The sequence below is a fragment of the Dysidea avara genome, chromosome 10, assembly GCF_963678975.1.
Source record: "Dysidea avara chromosome 10, odDysAvar1.4, whole genome shotgun sequence".
Lineage (NCBI taxonomy): Eukaryota > Metazoa > Porifera > Demospongiae > Dictyoceratida > Dysideidae > Dysidea > Dysidea avara.
In genome coordinates this window covers 16789708-16810230 of record NC_089281.1, presented here as the reverse complement: position 1 = coordinate 16810230, position 20523 = coordinate 16789708, and the positions used below count along the sequence as shown (strand labels likewise).

The following is a 20523-nucleotide window of genomic DNA, read 5'->3' as shown; positions in this document are numbered from 1 at the left end:
TCATGAACACATGAATCCATCAAACTATAATAAATCTTGTGTACGTACGTACAAAGAGTAAATATAAAGGAGTCAGGATTGCCAGTCGGTAAACTTGCTTCTACTACATTATAAACCAAAAGCATGGCATGCCTACTTTTACTCCTTATGAGCAAGTAAATAAGGCGGTAATACACTCTAAGTCGTGTTTTGCTGTATGCTGATACATAGTTCTGTGCTATCTTTTCAGCTTGTAAAATAGAAAAAAGAGAAGAAATTATAACTGAAGTTTGAGGGCTTGTAGCTTAGAAATGACCAGGGCAATTATTTTCTAATTTTGTGTGTAGGCCAGGGGCATGTCATATTTGCACAATGTCATTCAGTCATAAAGAAGGGGTAGAGGTAAAAGGTGAATCTCAATACCAAGCTTGTGCTGAACAGTAACAGAGCCTATTAACAGTTATTCACACAAAAAACTAGGTTCACACATACAAGGTAAGTCACATATAGCTATGGAATACAGGACGAGTCTTTGTGGGAGGGAGCATGCAATAAAAATAATGTTTGTGGTATCTGGATAGTGCAATAGACCATAGGTATCCAGGTAGAGACGTGCTTTGTAACAGCAGGTCTCTGTTTGTTTTTTTCCATGCTGAAAATCGTATCAGAACACATAAGCTAATTGTCAACATCTTTTCAGTATAATACGTGTAGCTACATCTATAGTTTATTGACATTTTCATACACAGTGAATGCAATATTGGTGTTGGTTCTTTAAGGTACAGATAAAGTGGATATTGTTACAACTATTAGCTGTTATGCTAGCTAGCACCAGTCATAACTATAGCCATGACCACTTCATTATAGTATCATGATGCAATATCATATCGAACAGTTTATTGATGGTGATACGTGATACACAAAATGCACTGTATCGCAGAACACTAGTGTGGGGCAATCTTTTTGAACATTAATCCCTATGGAGGTTAGGAGTGTCAGTTTAGAAAATGAAATACTTGGAGTGAAACAGAATGAACTCATTATGATTTTCACCCCAGGTTTTTTATGGTTGCACCTTATACTTACGTAACAAGGAAAGTGAAAGCATGTATCTTACATTACAATTACTGTAAAAGCCACATTCAAGTAAACGATCTTTGATACTTGGCTTCAAACATATTCCCTGGCTTTAAATTGACTAATATTGTTAGTTCTTGTTCTGTTTCTGCTATGTACTTCTATTCCTTTCTATAAATTAAATTTAGAGCCATCTGAGGGATGAAGATGCTACAACTATGAGAAACTACCACTGCTCTAAGTTTATTCTGTTGCTTGCAACTTTATTTCTCATTTTCAATGGTTTCAGGCCCTGGCTACCTTTTATTTATGAAGCAACACACTGCATAAAGGTTCTCTATTCTTACTGTAACAACAATAAGTATTTCACCATGATTTAAAATTTGATTTAACATCAGGCGTCGTTCTAAAATTAATACCCAGTCTACATTAAAGCCATATTGGTTTAGCCAAGTACAAATGACAGAAAAGATTAATATATTTCTTACATTCATCAAAGCATCACGGTCATGATCATGGTGATCATTCTCATCGTGATCATCCTTATGATGATGATCAACATCCTGATCATTCTCATCATCATCATGGTTCTCATCATCATCATCATCATCCTTGTGATCTTCTGTTTGTCTTACAACTCTGTAATGGTCATCAGGTAACTGGTTGATCAACTGCTTTAGTTGGGTCAAAGTCAGTTTGCCACTCTCATCGGCCAGTCTATAAAATAGTTGTTCTACTACATCACCAACACAGGACACATCATCAACCACTTCAGTGTCACAGATTGATTCTCCTCTTGACAACCTATCCACAATGGCTGAGCAGACTTGTCCAACTGACGAAGAAGGGAAACATTTTTGTGCTGATAATCCTTGATCTTGTAAAATGTCAGAGGTGGTAAAACAATTTTCACTCTGCAATGAAACAACAATTGTACTCTATGGCTATACAGTGGATAACACACTTGCGTGAAAAACAACACTTAGTGGTTAACATTTAAAAAGAAATGCAGTTACATACAAGTTACTTAGTCATTGTAATACGTTACATACTACTCTTCATTTTTGTATAATGTAATAACTTACAGATCCAAATGAATATATATAGTGGAACCTGTGTATAACAATCACCTTTGGGCCTGGCCTTTGTATACAGGTGGATGTTATAGAACAAAACCTTAGGACATGACCTAAAGGGTACGTAATGCAAGAGGCTACTTCCAATCCCAATTACATAGAAAGGGCAAGGTGAGCTTGTTATGAATGATAGATCATATAGCAGGTCCAGACAGGTAAGAAATGAAATGATAAAGTGATAATTGAAGTGGTGGTGCCAATTGTCAATCAAGTAGCCAGATTGTTGGCTGAACAAACCACAGATGGTATATGAGAATTGAAATTATCATACACTACAATAGTAGTGTATAGTAGGGACCACAAAGGAGTAGGCGTGGCCCATGAAACAAAAAACAGCCTCAATTTTCCCAGACGATGATGAGGCAGTATTGGTTAGGTAAAACTAAGCCCAAACAAGCTTTAAGATCGTCCCGAAATACCTTCAACAAGTTGCTACAGAATTTTAAAAATTATTTATTTAACGGAATTTTCTACTGACTGACTGACTGTTTTGTGAAGGCTATACAAAGTCCATAGCTAGTTATTGGCTGTAGTTGATACCTTATAGTGAACCCACTCAGCTGTCAGCCATGTCTTATCCCCCTCTGTTATATGATGTCACAAAACCAACAGTTTGCTCCCCATGTATAGCTATATAGGCTGAGTCGAAGTCCATGCGGCCCATCTATTTCCACCAACCAAAGGCAGATTCTGAGAAGACCGGTGTTGCTATAGTGGCTGTATGTGATATGCATGTATTGTTTTAATTGATCATCTATTCAGAACTCAGTGGGGGTCAAACAACAATATTGAATTTTAGCCCTCATATTTCATATTTCAATCCAAATTTCAATGGTGACATTTCAGGAAATTTCTGTTATAAGCTCTGCCACGTATTTTACTCATTAAGCCATGAAAGAACTGATGACTGTTATACTAATATCACTATAAGTTGTGCACAGAAAATATTTGACAGATTTCACATTTCAAATTTCAGCACTTTAATCATGGAGTGACAGACCCCTCACTTCAGAAGCACATATTATATAGACTCTTCAATATCTGTTGGGTTTATGGCATTTCCAGACATACCATACTATGGTATGGTAGTATACTTATATTAAAGGATCATGGAAATTTGCACACACTTACTCGCAGAAAATATTGACCAGAAACCAGCCTCACAATACCTCTATGGCACCTTGGTATGCAGTACTGGTTAGGCCAAAAAGTGCCTCCAGTACAACAGAAACGCTTCCAACAGGGCAATTGGAAACAGCGGAAATGGAAACCAGAAACGGAAAGTCGAAATGGAAAACAGAAATGGTATATACATGTATTCTAGAGTAAACGCCTCACTTAGTGGTCTCCTCTTACAGACCACTTTTTTACAAAGACCACCTCTGTACAAAGACCACGTTGTACTTACGTTTTAAAGGCATACTTGATGATCATCTTTATAAAGACTACCTCTCCACCTCTTTACATGGTAATTTTCAAACACAAATTTCATAGCTCATAGAAAAGGGCCAATTATTATGTCATCTTCCATATCTGGTCCACACTTCACTCAAGTCATCTATCATCATCATTTAGTAATATGTCATACAAAAATAGTCCATGTGAGTGAAATGTAGCTAGTACATAAGTTGATGAAACCAGCTGGTTATAGTCAACTCAGTGTAACTTCTGAGGCATTTTCACTTGGCGCAGTCTTATACTGTAGTGGGCAATTGGAAACAGTGGAAACCTGCACCTACTGCATCAATGAAAAAAGAGGTCTCATAAGGAAATGATGACCTTAAAAGTATAGCTGTTTTGATAAAGTCATGAAATAGATGTTTGGAATCTATAAATTGTGAAGATGTGGTCTTTGTAAAGAGGGTGGTCTTTATAAAAGGTGACCATGAAGTGGTCAGGTCAGTATGCCTTAGCCATCTTTGAGCAATGTGGTCTTTGTATGGAGGTGGTCTTTATAAGAAAGTGGTCTTAAAGAGGTGGCCACTAAACAAGGGTTTTACTCTAGGGTACATTTATATGATGATTTGACCATTTCCGTATTCCATTTCCACTTTCTGTTTCCAGTTTCCATTTCCACTGTTTCCAATTGCCTGTTGCAACAATTTTTTTTAGCCTGCCTGCCTGCCTGCCTGCCTGCCTGCCTGCCTGCCTGCCTGCCTGCCTGCCTGCCTGCCTGCCTGCCTGCCTGCCTGCCTGCCTGCCTGCCTGCCTGCCTGCCTGCCTGCCTGCCTGCCTGCCTGCCTGCCTGCCTGCCTGCCTGCCTGCCTGCCTGCCTGCCTGCCTGCCTGCCTGCCTGCCTGCCTGCCTGCCTGCCTGCCTGCCTGCCTGCCTGCCTGCCTGCCTGCCTGCCTGCCTGCCTGCCTGCCTGCCTGCCTGCCTGCCTGCCTGCCTGCCTGCCTGCCTGCCTGCCTGCCTGCCTGCCTGCCTGCCTGCCTGCCTGCCTGCCTGCCTGCCTGCCTGCCTGCCTGCCTGCCTGCCTGCCTGCCTGCCTGCCTGCCTGCCTGCCTGCCTGCCTGCCTGCCTGCCTGCCTGCCTGCCTGCCTGCCTGCCTGCCTGCCTGCCTGCCTGCCTGCCTGCCTGCCTGCCTGCCTGCCTGCCTGCCTGCCTGCCTGCCTTCAGATGAGTGTAACTCAATAACAGCTAAGGCTGCAAGCTTGATTTTTTCACTGTTAGGGCATCACTTCAACCTGACATGCACATGTGCCTTTGCATGAATTATCTGTATTTTCTGTAGCAAGTTAATTGATTGCAGAGGTGCTTCTCATATTGTTCTTTGTTTCTATCATTGTGTATAATGAGCTGGACAATGCTGAAAACAAAGCATAATCCCCCACTTCACTCCTCAGTAATTGATAGTTGGGGTGTCCATTGAGACAAAAGCACTTGGTCTGACACCATTCTTTCTTAGGGATCACAGAAATAATAAGTAGTGGAACAAGGGAGGTTGCCTACCCCTGAACATATATGTATCAATCCCTAGTATATAGACTGAACAAGTAGTATAGGGATTAAATGTCCACTAGTTCATCTTTCAGATGTAGTCCCTTGTTTCACTACTTTTTATTCTAATGTTTCCTTATACCTGTAGCTATATATGAATTGGCTAAAAAGGATGTTGACAGACAGTTCCGTGTAGGCAACTCAGGGGCAGAGACTGTACACTAGTATTCCAAAGTAGGGAGAGGGGCAAATCGTGTGGGGTGGTTGAAGTGTTTAAAAACTGTAGCTACCTTAGTGTGCGAAACACACTAGCATGTAAAGCATGCCAATGCTAGGGGGGTCTGTGGGCATGCCCCCCACAGAAAATTTGAATGCATTTGAGATTGAATCTGAGAGCATTTTCAGCGGTGCATGTGCACTTGAATAGGATACTCCCATAATATTATGGCAATGGCTATCATTAAAACACTGAACAAGTAGATACATCAGTAAATAAAGTCATTTCAGATAGACTCATGTACTGGCACATGAATCTGTTAATGGAGATAGATTGAATAAATTGGATAACAGAACAAACGGTACTTTCTGCTGAATGTTCTATTAGAGTAGTTACAGTGACTGCGCTTTATGCACTCCCAGCACTGTTTCACATAGTATCTCATTCTTGCATAACCTTTAATTAATTAGCACAAATCAAATATTCTACTAAATCAAGGCAAAGTAAGTTGGCTAATGGCTAAAAAGAGGTACAATAGTTGCTGTACTTTAGCAACTGGGCATTAGAAAAAGTGAGGCTCCGCTCTTCAAAGTGGGGAGGGCAGTTGCCCCTTTGCTCCCCCTTCCCTATTTCTCTGTCCCTGCACTAGCTAGCTGCTCCTGTCAGCAAGTCTTAAAATGAGAAAAAGAAACAGGGATAAAGGAGCACTGAGATCTTCATGTTTGATGGCAGCAGGGGGTGCAAGCAGGGCAAAATTTATGATAGTGGAGACTATATTAAAATCGGTAAATAGCTAGTTGATGCAACTAGTACAGTGTGAGTACAGTCAGTATGCAGAGCATGCATGTAATACACCTGTGAATTATAATCTGCATTGATTGCTGCTGGCACAGTAATTAATATAATAATAACATATAGGGTGCATGTTCCTACAGCAAATTTTGAAAGCTTTGCCTTCTGAGTCAATTTTGACTTTTGAATCAGTGTTGTTGTATTACTAGAACTAAAACTAAAATACTTTACTTTTAGTTCAGTATTTTTACTTTTAGTAAGCAAATTTTAAATATTTTAAATTTAAAAACTAATCAAAACTAAAACTAAAATTCATTTCCATGCTGAAGTACTATATAACTAAAACTTTTAGTTCAGCAAATTTACTTTTAGGTAACTAATTTTAAATACAGTACTCCCTCAATTATCTGACCCCTTAGGACCAAGACATTTTCAAAAAGTTCAGGTAATCAAAGCCCATTCATTTATATATATATACAGAGACCTGTTCAAATACCCCAATAGAACATACATCTTATACAAAATACTCTAATAGAGCAATCTACTGTTCAGATAATGATTCAGATGAATCTAGGGAGCACTGTAAAACTAAAATAAATATTAATTTTTTCATACTAGCTAAAGCAACACTAAAGCTGTCATACAGGGGTAAATGCTGCAGTATGGTTTAAGTGTAATATTAGAGGGTCTGATACAGAATGAATCATATTTAAAAATGCAACTGACAGTGTCCAGCAATATATCTGTGCATGTTGCAACCAGGAACCCATTAACGCCACACTTATGGGCTCTTGGTGCAACTACTGTTTTACTAAGGGTTGGAATGCCTCCTTGTGGAGGAATTTTTGGTCTATATAATTCATTATACTGTGGTTTTTAGTGCATCTCCTATGGAAGTAGAATTTAAGGGAATTATGCATGTAGTTCTGTTGTTTATGTTGATCTACTATTCCTCAAGTGCAAACTTTGTCACATTTTTGCACTAAAAGGAGTAAAGTTTAGATGTGTTTGTACCTTTGTTGAGTTGGATCATGTATAAAATCCCTAACAGCAGACACAGCATGCTGTTAATTTTAAAGATCAAAATTTTACTAGAATCAAAGGAAGCATTTCAAAGTCAGTAGCTACAACAGATAATACCTATATGCTACAGCAAAATAGTCTATTTTTAGTTAAGCTTTTGAAAAGATGGTTTTGTGTACTTTTGGATAAAGAAACTTGTCAAACAATCATAAGGATCATTTTTGATAGGAGCCACCTCAGATTTGACCTTTGGTGACCTTTACGCTGCTATATAGCACAATCATTTATACCAAGAGTACATAATGTATTATGTACTCTTGTTTATACTTCAAGTAAAAATGGCTAGTTGCTGTAAATCACAAACATTTGTTGCACAAAGAAATAAAGGTACAAGCAATGCAGAGCCTTATGACAGTGAACGTACAAGTATAATTACATACAAACTCAATAAGTTATATTTATGGTCACATATAATCTGTTATCATCAATCCACCAGATTGTTGATGTCTTCTTCATAGATGGCAATCAGTAGCAATATGACAAATCCTATGCAGAAGCCAGTTAAATGACAAGACATGTATATGATGATGGATCGATTGTCTTTACATTTGTTGAGCATCTCCAACAATGATGGCAGCTAAACAAAACAGATTTCTATAACCTTGTGTCCTTAAATCAATACCACTATATTTACCAAGTCCACAAGAGCCACATATAAAAATATCCCAGCAGTGATTGACAAAATCCAGGGTGTGGCATCTTCTTCAGAACTGCCAATAGCCACTCCAATGAACATCCCAATAATGGCAGTGATGGCAGAGAGGAAGTTGTACATCAGTGCCACATACCACTTCATCCCACTGGACAGTAGAATAGCAAAATCACCTGTATAGAGATAAGCCCCAAACATGCAGGTATGGAATTTTATACTACGTCCTTTCTGTGTGCATACAAGCATTTACACTATAATAAACAGATGAAGCAGTAAGAGAATAAATAAAAACATATTCCTCAGTTATCAAGTCGTGAGTAGTGAAACAAAAGACAAAATCACATGCTCTGATATCAGTAACTATAACTATGTTGTGACAGCACAATAGTTAAGTCTCATGCTGTTTCACATATTTTTAGCATACTGCAGATGGTTACCACCACAGATACCAAAGTAACAAAAATTATAAGAGCAGTCATATAAAGCTCAGGGCTTCAAAATGTACATTCAGTTTCACTTGAGTTACCAACATCTGTTACATGAGTCCTTCAATAAAGAAGTCTGTACAGTTTATTACTACCTACAGGGTGTGGTGATACATCACAGTTAATAGTGGAAAGACAAAGATTCCCACAACCCGTTATCCTCCTCACCACCTTCAGAAAGATCCTAAATATTTCAAGGGGCAAAATTTTTGAGGTTGAGCAATGCTACCTAATCAATTTTTTTTTGCGGATTTGTGAACAATCCCAAAATGTATTAGACTGTATGGAGGTCTAAATATTTCCTTTTGGAGATACCCTCCAAAACCTCGAAATCAGTGAAAATTTTCTCCCTTAAAATATTTAGGCTATACAGTACCCATACAAATGGTTCCAGGTTTAAAATAATTAATTATTCACTTACCAAACTCATGTGGCAACTCATGAAACAGAACTGCCAGTGATGTACTAACACCTACTCCAACACTGGTCGTAAATGACGCTCCAATTGCTATGCCATCAGCAAAGTTGTGGATCCCATCTCCTAAAATAATCATCCAAGCCACAGAGGGTATACCACGAAAGAACCCCTGGTTAGGATTGTAGTAAGTTGGATGATCTCCCATATCAAGATTTAGACAACCATCACAATCACTTTGTGAACTGGTATCACTTTGGATATTTTTATTTGGCAAAGAATTTAATTCGAAGCCTTCCTCCTGGTTACCTGTCTGTTTAGATTTTTCCTAAAATAAAATTTATATACACCACATTACCATAATAATATTATTGAACTGTATACAATACCACAAGAATATTTTAACCAGAATTCAAGGAATTACTTAGTTTTGTTTTGCAACTGACTGCTGTTTATTGCATTACTTTGTAGACAAAGAACTGCATGTTGACTGTACACCCTTCCTGGCTTTTATAACAACTACTACTTTGTTGAGTCTGTGTACATAGCCAATCCACATAGACAATGTCATGAACTAGTTCTATTTAAGGTCTTATTTATGCTTTTCTCAATGACTGGATTACATGGTAAAAGTATAAAGAATTAATGCCAACAGTGAAATAAGTTACTGAATGATGCTATGTGAAAATGAGACGTACATGTATTTAAAGCACGTAAATGCATTACATGGCATTTTAAAAGCAATTTTCAGGGGTCAAATACTTCAAAAAGGGTGCAGGCTCCCAGTGGTCAACCACATAGCATGTACCCTTTTAATATCCTGCATCTTGAGGGCTAAACATTAAATTCATGCATACACGATGCTTGCATTTACCATTCTCTTCTTTACTGAGCTCATCACAAACTCAAACATGTAGAAGATGAATATCCCAGCCAACACACAACATCCTCTCCAAATAATAGTATTATCATGATCATGGCCTTCGCTACCATGACCATGCCCATCCTCTCCTTCTTCTTCTTCAAATGCCTGGACAAAATAAATGCTGTAAGTTGTACCGCACACTAGAGTGTTTTACACAATACATGTATACTCTTCAGCTGGGGCATGCAGTGTATGCTCTTTTCAGATATCAAGAAAATTTTTTGATGATAATACCTATCCAAAACACAGGTAGTTGTTAAGGTGCATATAAATGTTTTAAAATGTATACATCACATACAGATACATTACATGTGGGATGAGGTGAAGAATAGCATCACTGACTAAGGTGGATACTCCGATGGCTATGAAACCTGACATGATATATTTGGAGCCTTGACTGCTGTAAGAGAATAGAACACTGAATACTCCTAGCTGAGATGCTGCACTGATTATGACTGTTGACAGAAATCCATAGCCATATGCTACATGTTAACAATAGTAGTGTGTGATCAGACAGAATTAATGCTTATATACTAACCTTCAGAATCAGACACATCGTCATCATTGTCATCATGTCCTGTGGTAGTACTACTGTTTCCAGCAAGACAAGCCTCAGTGGTTAGTCCAATTTCCAGTATCAAATCACGACACACTTTGTAGATCACCGAACAGTTAGTAGCATTATCATGATCATCAAAGGTGTCATCATCATGGTTGTTGTCGTCATCGTGATCATCATGATGATCATCACTAGAGTCATTGAGATGTTGTTCCATGTAACAAGTGAGCCCATCATCATCCATCAAACCTAACTCCTCAACAACATGGTTGAACTCTTCTTCCAACTGTGATTCGGTTGGACACTACAAAGCAAATGCAAGTGATTAATGTGTTCCTTAGAATGTGGCATTTGTGTGTGTGCGTGCATGCGTGTGTGTGTGTGTATCGCTTGTGAGTTAAATTCATAACTGGCATTTGGATAGCTACATAATCAGGTGTAATAGGGGAAGTGGTAGTGTTGGTATCACACAAATATCACTATAATGTGGCTTGTGAGTTAATTCACAACTGGTATTTGGATAGTTACATAATCAGGTGTAATAGGGGAAGTGGTAGTGTTGATATCACATAAATATCACTACAATATGTCATACATTCATTGCAATATCATGATCATGATCATGACCATCCTCATCATCGTGATCATCATGACCATCCTCATCATCATGATCATCATGACCATCCTCATCGTCATGATCATCATCATGATCTTCTGTTTGTCTTGCAACTCTGTAATGGTCATCAGGTAACTGGTCGATCAACTGCTGTAGTTGGGTCAAAGTCAGTTTGCCACTCTCATCAGCCAGTCTATGAAATAGTTGTTCTACTACATCATCAACACAGGACACATCATCAACCACTTCATTGTCACAGATTGACTCTCCTCTTGACAACCTATCCACAACGGCTGAACAAATTTGTCCAACTGATGAGGAAGTGAAGCATTTCTGTGTTGATAATCCTTGATCTTGTAAAATATCAGAGGTGGAGAAACATTTCTTATTCTGCATTGAGAAAAACGGATAGATATAAGTAATTAACACTCAAGCATTGAGAAAAACGGATAGATATACGTAATTAACACTCAAGGTGACAATAAATAACAATTATTAGTGCGGGAACAAACAATTGACAATGTAGAGGGAACTAGTGTTAACATGTGCCTGAAACATGAAGTCTGCTTTGACCAACTGCAGAAGATTAATCAATTAGCTATTGCTTAGGTCACATGCAGCAAACATAACCGTCATATCACTTGTGTGTTCTATGTTAACAGTATAAATTGCATTCAAACAGGAAATCACATCATTGGCTATCATGACATGAAACGCACTGTGTAGTAATAATTAATATGTCTAGTGATGAATAGCCACTGATTTAACCTCTAGTGATGAATAGTCAAAGAAGAGAGTATGTGCTTCATTACACAGTAAGTTAATTAACCAACCCTTTGTGCAACATGATTTCAAATAAAGCTGGCAAGCTGGCTAAGAAAAATGAGTGTGTTCGCTTAAAAATCAATCAAGTAGTTACAAGCTCTTTATGATGTAGTAAATGAGTCAATGTAGAGCAGACACATGAAACCGCAATCAATGATCAAGGGAATTCTTGATTGCTGTGACATCTTCCACTGGGGACCTGTCTGCATGGTGCAACAAGACCAAAAACTATTCTGAGATGCACATCATCATACACTACAATAGTAGTATATAGTAGGGACCACAAAGGAGTAGGCATGGCCCACAAAATAACATCACCCAAAAAACAGCCTCAATTTTTCCCAGACGACAATGAGGCAGTATTGGTTAGGCAAAACTAAACCCAAGCAAGCTTTCAGACTGACCCAAAACGCTTTCAATAAGTTGCTACGGAATTTCAAAAATAATTTGTTTAACGGAATTTTCTAGTGACTGACTGACTGACTTCCTGATGCCTTCAGACAAGCATAACTCGATAACAGCTAAGGCTACGGACTTCATTTTTTCACTGTTCGATGTCGCTTCAGCCCAACAGGTGCCTTTGGGCATACCGCAGTACATACAATGCATTCTCCATGGACTTACCAGTGTCCTTCTTTGTGTCCCATGCATCTTTGCTGACAGCGAAAAGTGTCAATTTGGCGATAGCACGTGATGGTTTCCCTTCATACGGAAATCGTCTGTATTTTTAATAGTGGCTGTTTTGATTGCACAGGGGCTTTTTGAACAGTTCTTGATTCGCACTGCTGTGTAACAGGTTGAATATATCCGACAATGAAGCATAATGGATGCTTCAATTCAATTAGCACTTTGAGACGATAATTGATATAACTAGGGCACGCGGCACCATTTCTTTCTTTTGGTAAGCGTGGGTTGTAGAGGTGCTTTTCAAACAGTTCTTGATTTGAAATGCTGTGTAACGGGTTGAACATAGCTGACAACGAAGCATAATGGATACTTCACTTTTCAAACGATAATTGATTTAGCTGGGGCGCGCGGCGCAATTTCAGATGCGGTATGCATGGGTTCACCAGCCATAATAATATTTTCAAAAAAATTAACAAACAAGTATACAGAAAAATTTGGAATTTTCAACTATACAGCAGGGACCATAGCACATCGATAAAAAGTACTGAAACAAGCTGTAGTGCACAATATTAAATCACAGTAAATCAATAAGAAGTTTTGTATCCCTACTGTGCATTTCCATTATGGTATCTTGAGCACAGTAGGGATATATTGTTTTACTGTGATTTTAATATTGTGCACTACTCCAGCTTGTTTCAGTACTTTTTATCGATGTGCTATGGTCCCTACTCTAGTTGAAAATTCCAAATTTTACTGTATACTTGTTATTGTGTACATCCATGAAGGAAGTCACTTTAGCGTAAATGGCTCTATTATTGAATGAAATCAGTGACACTTCTCCTTAAAACCTATAGCCAGATATAGCTATTACCAAGTCAAAGTGTTAGTTATTTTCAAGCCGGAGGTGCTAACTAATACATGTTGCTGTCACATTGATCATAAATACTATAATGTAACATACATTCCTATAGTAGCTGCATGTTTATTAGGACAAGAGCCAGTAGAAATTAGTGATCATGCCAAGTATTGACTACAGTCAGGGTTACCAAATGTGCATGTGTGTAAAGCACTTATTAAAGCATGCTTTTCTAGGTGATCTTGGGGAATGCCACCATCTTGAAATAACAACTCTGAGATTGCATCTGGGATCTGGGAGTGTTTTCAGACAGAGATGTAAATATTCAGCTATATTGTTCAATGACTGTTCTATTAGAGTATTTTATTGCCTGACTGTTCTATTAGAGTATTTATTGCTTGACTGTTCTATTGGATTATATCAATCATTCTGTACTTATCAATGAATAAAATCTGCTATGGCCACTTCCATGGTGTCCTGAGGACAACTTATCCACTTGGTTTGCCACTTGTAGAGCTAGATGTTTTGCTAAGGGTTATGAAAGAGATCACAAACATCATACTATTATTTTTATTTCACTACATACAAACACACGCTTACATCATACACAAGCACAAGACGCACACAAAATGTGCAAACACTATACACACATGTTCACAAACATACATCACATATTGGTTGTACTCAAGTTAATATCACATCTCTTGTGAAATGCTCTTGTAGGTGAGATGGTAGTGCCCTTACTTGGTGCTAAAAAGTTCTTGCAGAAAAGAAAATTGTGTTGTATATTCTGTTTAGTGCCGGTTAATTACACATGTCACTCCATAGTTAAGCCACGAGGATATCCAAGCAAGTGTCTTTGGTGTTGCGACCGATGTTCCAGGTTAGTTACATGTGTGTTTAATTTAAGGTTTAAGGTTAAGTTCAGTGCCTGCTTGTTCTTTCACAGGTCTCACTTAATCTTGTGTCATCATGCAGTCTGAATATTGTGCAAGCTGTGTGGAACAACCCCAACTCAAAATTATACACAATCATTGGCAAACCACGAACCACATTTAAGCAATCTGTTACAAAAGTTGAAAGCCACAACACAAGCTCATACCAGCTAACTACGAACCACATTCCAGCAATTTGTTACAAACTTTGTTGCACCATGGTATGTGCATAATGATTGATTAATCATTAAAGCCACAACACAAGCTCCATGGTGCATTAATGGATATAAATAAGTTCCACCTGACTAACAATTACCACGTGACATATTTAGACGATATCCCTTGGAAAGTCCCTGCACAGTAACACTTCAAGTGAAAAGTGAACACACTTGATACGTGATTTAAATTATTATTGATGGCAGCTAGTCCATGTCTTGAGAGGGAAGTATATTAGGAAACACTAAAATACATTAAAGTACATGTACCGCATTGTAGAGCCATAACCTCTATAATCTATGCCATAACCAAGAACAAGTTCACTGGACTGACAATGATCACGTGGCCTATTTAGGGGAAATCTCTTGGAAAGTCCCTGTAACACCTCAAGTGAACACACGTGATACGTGGTTTACATTAATTATTGATGGAAGTCCATGTCTTGAGTGGACTGAATACTACTAAATATTTGTTGCATTGTAATGGAGTGGTGAAGCGTACTTTAACTGATTAATACGTACATCGCTTGAAGAAGTCGAATGGATATTAAAGAGTCGCGAGAATACTGATGTACTCAGCTCTTCATGGAGGTTCAGTAACGAAAAGAGGAGTGGAGGTTCAGTAACAAAACGAGGAGTGGAGGTTCAGTAACGAAACGAGGAGTGAAAAAATGAGGCTAGTGTACAAAGTGCCACATCCATTCACACTGATTAACCGCGTGTATGCGATTGGTTTTTAGACTGTCAGACGTCTGCACTATAGTCTGACTAGTGCAAATTCACTGAGGCCAAGCTGAAAACTTCTGTGATGGTACCAACTTGAGTAGCAGCAAACACCAATATTATCCGGCTTGAAATTATCTCATGGATGGATTGTCAACAAGGTGTACTTGTACAGATCAAACAGCTTTCAGTATTGTCACTGTAGTGCCAATTTAGAAGTCCCGGAACTGTAGGTGGAAGAAGTAAGGTAATGTACATGATGCTTGTACAAAAAAAATACTCATTCACATTGCATACTGGTCTAAATAACTAAATTTATGTACAGTGAAACCTGTCTAATCAGGACACTGTGTAGTAAGGTTACTGCCGGGCCAACTTGTGAATCCTCAAACGTAGTACCTCAAGGGTGTGATGGATTTTCAGGTCCTCAGATTTTATATTACCTCAAGGGTGCAATAAATTTTCAGGTCCCCAAATCTGTCATTTACGTAAAAAGTGATAGATTTTTTAACTGTATTGTATTTAATGCCCGCCTGTTGATTTTACAGGTACAAGGTGCTTGGTCATGCAGTTCTCTTACTAGCAGTGCTACATAAGTAACTTGGCTAGAGCTCTAAGCTTGGCAACTAAGATCAAGGTTCGGGGGTAAGTAGACGGAGGAATTTTATAATGTTATGTGTGTTCTTTAGTTCTCAATTGTCAAGTGTACATGGACTGTAGTAACATCAAGGACGTTGTGGATCTTCAGGTCAGTTTGTGTATATTAAGAAATTTTTGTATTACCTCAAGGGTGTGATGAATTTTCAGATCTCCAAATCTGTCATTTGCGTAAAAAGTGACAGATTTTTAGCTGTATTGTATTTAATGCCTGTCTGTCGATTTTACAGGTACAGGGTACTTGGTCATATATAGCATGTGGTTCTCTCACTAGCAGTGGTACATACATAACTTGGCGACTAAGATCAAGGTTCGGGGGAGTAAATTCATATAGACAGAGGAATTATATAATGTTATGTGTGTTCTTTAGTTCTCAATTGTCAAGTGTATGTGGACGATGAGATTCATCTGGCCTGGTAAGGTCTTGGCATTATATCTCAGTTGATTATGACCCTCTGAATTTAATGCCCGCTTGTCAATTTTTGCAGGCTATCTGCATGGTCATAGCAGTTTATGTACCTGGCAGGAGCTAAGATCAGAGTGTTGTGTGAATTTCAGTTAACAGAGGAGTTGTGTGTTCTTCTGTACTCCAGTGTATGTAAACTGTAGTGACATCAAAGGTGTCGTGAATTTCCAGGTCAGTCTATGTACTAAGGAATATTGTGTTATCTCATGTTTCCTGAATTTCCAGGATCAGGCATACTGTTATGATGGGACCAAACTAATTCCCAGGTCAGTTAAAATGTTGTGTATTTTCATAGTATCCATATTTTAGTTTATTGCCCACCTAACGGTTTTTACAGACCATCTGGTTTACACATTAGCAGTCGGATATGGTCTCATGGTGTGTAATTTGGGAACAGACAGCAACTGAGATCAAGTGAATTTCAGGATTGTTGACAAGGTGTATGGACCAAATACCAAATAACCATGGCTCTCTTATCATTTGCCACTTACATCATCAGAAGTTCTGGGACTTTGGCTGCAGGTGGAATAAGTCAGTAAGCAAACCTATGTCAGATATCGATGTTTGTATGAAAAAGTACTCATTCACACGTACTGGTCTGAATTTATGTACAGTGAAACCTGTGTCTCTGTGTAACAATGTCAACTGTTTAAACGAATGAAATCCCCAAATGTGCCATTTGTGTAAAAAGTGACAAATTTTAAGTGTATTGCATTTAATACCCACCTATCAGTTTTTGCAGCCAATCTATATAGTCATAGCGATTCACCCACTAACAGTGGAGTGGATGTGGTCATGATACTTAACTCAGAACCTTATTAGTATTGTGAATTTCATATCAGTTTACATACATACAGAGGAATTGTATTGTAATTTCTTTCTCTATAGTGCTCAATTGTGACATCAAAGTTGTCGTGAATTTGTAAATATTTGTACTATCTCATATGATGGTAACAAATACCCAGGTCAGTTTGCATGTTATGCTTATAGTTTGACAGGTCTCCTCGCGTTCATGTTTACGTACTTAGGTACCAAACATTTACGTTACCTCTTTTGCACCAGATTCACTTAGCCCTGAAGAAATTTTTTTTGTACGTTTAATTCAGCACCTGCTTGTTCTTTTACAGGGCTCACATGGTCTTGTGTCATCAGGCAGCATCCAAGAAATCATTTTTGGTGTTAAACTATTTGATGTGGTGTTATTAAATTTTTGTTATGTGTTGTAATAACATTGTTATATGTTAATTTACTGTAAGGCAAAAAAAAATTCATGGATTTCACAGCCATCCTATCTGCAATTAGAATCGCCTCATATTTGTTTGTAGCTGTCACGGTAGTTTCACACTTCCACAAAGCACTAATTAAGGTGGAGCTTGTGTCGTGGCTTTCATTATGTACGTACTGTATAGCAACAAACTTTGTCTGAAATGTAGTTTGTGACTTTGTACATGAGTTTTGGTCATTCCACCCAACTTGCAAAATAATACTTGCATGGTGCATGGCACTAAATGGAGTTTTAACTAATGACTTACACTTTTCCCAGTGTCTGTACATTCTCTACGCTTTCACACCTTGTTTATAAGACATCTGCCGATTATAAACGCTCGCATGAGGCGTGGTACTGAATGGAGTCAATAAGATTTCTGCTTAAAACGCCTTCCCAAGGTAACTTACGGCTCTGCACGCTTTCACAACTTGTTTGTCAGACGTTAGCTAGGGCTTGTGTCCACATCGTGTCTTTAAAAGTTATTGTAGGAATTACAGGTTTGAACGGAGAAAATACGCGTAGAGGCGATCCAGTACTAGATAATGTTAGTGCCAGATGGACTGTAGAAACACGAGTGCATTGAGTGGTACAATGTGGCGACAGCTGAAACACAAGGAGAGAAATTGAGTGAATTATATCTAAATACGCTTGTTAGAGGTTGCGACAAAAAAACGATGACACCAAGTTTTTTTAAAATCACGAAACGCAGTATAAACCTATTGAGAGATTGCACAATTCAGGATAATATTGCAAAACCGTCCCTACACGTAAATATCTCATAGTAGTGGCCGCGCGTTTTAATTGTGGCGTGCGCTTTGTAGTTTTTTGGCCGCGCGACTCACTACCGTGAGTCTTACCATTTCTAATTATTAAACCAGTTTCACCTCGACTTTTTCTTTCTCTGAGTTGAATGACCAATTGTTGATGCTTTTCACGTTCAAGAGAGATAAACGTCATAATAATTGACAACTGAATTACATGAACAAATAATTACAAGGAGTCAGGAGTCCAGTCTCAGGGTTACCAAGTTATTACTAAAAAGTATGGAGCCCTGGCAAGACCAAAAAAAAAAAAAAAAAAACTACATACAAAACTAAACAATTACACATGGCTTCTCAACAGGTAAACAGATCAACTACATCCCAAGTAGTGGAAGCACGGGAATTAAAGATCCTATATGAACAGGAGATTGCACCACGAGCTGCTTGCTGAAGAATACAACGAATAGTATTCTTCGGTAGATGGCATACATCGCTTAGTTTAGAGACAGTCTGTGGCATGAAATGGCCCAAACAGCCAACCTCAATTGTCACAACATTAACTGAAAATCCAGCCTGTTGAAGGTCAGTCAGTAATGAACCATAGCGATCTTCTTTATGGTTCCTTGCAGCTAAAAGGTGATGTTCAGTATTAGTAACTACAGAGAGTTCTAATAATGTGATGGAATCTGTGGAAGATCAGGTCTGCTTAAGGTAGATGTAATATGAGGTGGAATGGTACTTGGGGGACTAACACTTGCCAGGGCTACAGTTCTATCTGGGACTATAAAAACTCTTTTAAGCTATCAGATTGGTGATGGGGGATATAAGCCAACGCCCATTTTACAGTCACGTGTTATTACACCACACGGCACATGACAAGTATGAAAATCATCCTCACCACGAAATTCACAGAAAAGTGGTCCTTTAGACTTCGCTTTATTCCCAAAATAAAGTTTGATAGTTGACTAGGCGAAATTAGATCACCATCGGACCACCATTTCAAGTAGGAGTAGCGAAGAACACGGCTCGTAAAATCGCACGTCACTCCAGGAACTAAAAGCTGATACAGAACTGCACACTTGTCTCCCGTCCTTTCAACAAGTGACGGACTAGCACAGACAACCTAAACAAAATAAAATCTATACAAAGTTATTAGCGAAAAAATCAAAAATACCTGAGAGTCACAAATTCTTTTTAAGTCGGTCTCTTCGAAACAGGTGACGTTCAAAGAGCGGTAAAGTTGTTCTACGCTATAGCTCTCGGTAGAATACAGCAAGTAAAAAGCGAAAAATAGCACAAGGCTTAATCGTCCTTTCATCATGTTCACAAGCGAGATCAAAACCTTAGGTTATTGTGTGTTACCGGATGTGGCTTATAACCTGCATCACAAATGTATTTAACTTTATTTCAATAATTGTGTCATTATTTATAAGTATTTCTCGATAGATCGGGGTATTTTCCGGAACCTGTAGTTAATACTTGCATTTGAAATCATTGTGCTATGTAATTCCATGCAGTACTTTTATATGGTGTTGTACAATAATAAAATATTTCGAGGGGAAATATTTTTCGCGGTTTTGGGTGTTATCAGCGAAAATTTTACCCTTGAAATATTTTGACCTCCCTATAGTCTAATACATTTTGGGAGTGTTTGCAAAGCCACGAAAATATCAACACTCGAAATATTTAGGCTATATGGGTAAACAATTCATACTAGCTAATCATCATTTACTATATCAGTAAATTCCATTGTTCTGTTAATGCGATAGGATGTTTTAAAGATATCTGTCAGTCTGTCAGGTCCGGTGGTCTGACTGAGGTAGTATGCAGTTGCCACTTGGGGTCAGTCATCATGAGAGCAAATTGAACTCGAGGCATATCTGTAGCAGTTACATTATCAATGTGAAGAATAAATGAGCATTCACAGAATAAACGATGATGCATGAGATTCAGTGGGCTTGTTTTGACTATATAATGGTCTCTTAGTTGTGGCAGAATAACATGTTGTTTTATAGGATTAACAGTTATCTGCGAAACAGAATTAAGCCAAGGTATATATAATATATACAACAGATCCATTTGAGAATGGTCATCCCCAGCGGAATCATGCAGTTAATGAGATTAAGACATCCAATTCCTCTTGCAATTGTTCACTACTTCGCTGTGGAGCTTCCTCATTACACTTACTATAATTGTATCCTGTTATGGTTTGGTAATTTTTTGTAGTCATATGAATCACTATAGGCATGACTGATTATGACATGCTAACCATGTCCAATGACCATTTTGCTAACTAAAGTCTGGTTGTCAAACCT

The 20523-nt window shown here is 38.3% G+C and overlaps 1 protein-coding gene and 1 long non-coding RNA gene across 3 annotated transcripts; one reads left to right on the top strand and one right to left on the bottom strand.

The window, feature by feature from the left end:
- Nucleotides 1-7484: 7484 nt before the first annotated feature.
- On the bottom strand, nt 7485-19560 carry LOC136268987 (metal cation symporter ZIP14-like). Its single transcript, XM_066064456.1, has 9 exons — nt 19383-19560; nt 19107-19331; nt 10856-11266; nt 10240-10564; nt 10011-10183; nt 9651-9806; nt 8783-9104; nt 7859-8049; nt 7485-7801 (listed from the first exon to the last, which is right to left on the bottom strand). The coding sequence occupies exons 1-9, from the start codon at nt 19527-19529 to the stop codon at nt 7649-7651; spliced, it is 2103 nt and encodes a 700-aa protein (XP_065920528.1). The 5' UTR covers nt 19530-19560; the 3' UTR covers nt 7485-7648.
- Nucleotides 16306-17447, top strand: LOC136236926 (uncharacterized). 2 transcript variants are annotated; one of them, XR_010692237.1, is made up of 4 exons: nt 16306-16446; nt 16518-16715; nt 17069-17145; nt 17308-17447. It is a non-coding gene; the product is annotated as an uncharacterized lncRNA (long non-coding RNA). The 2 variants fall into 2 exon arrangements; XR_010692236.1 differs by having other exon boundaries at nt 16319-16715.
- Nucleotides 19561-20523: the final 963 nt, after the last annotated feature.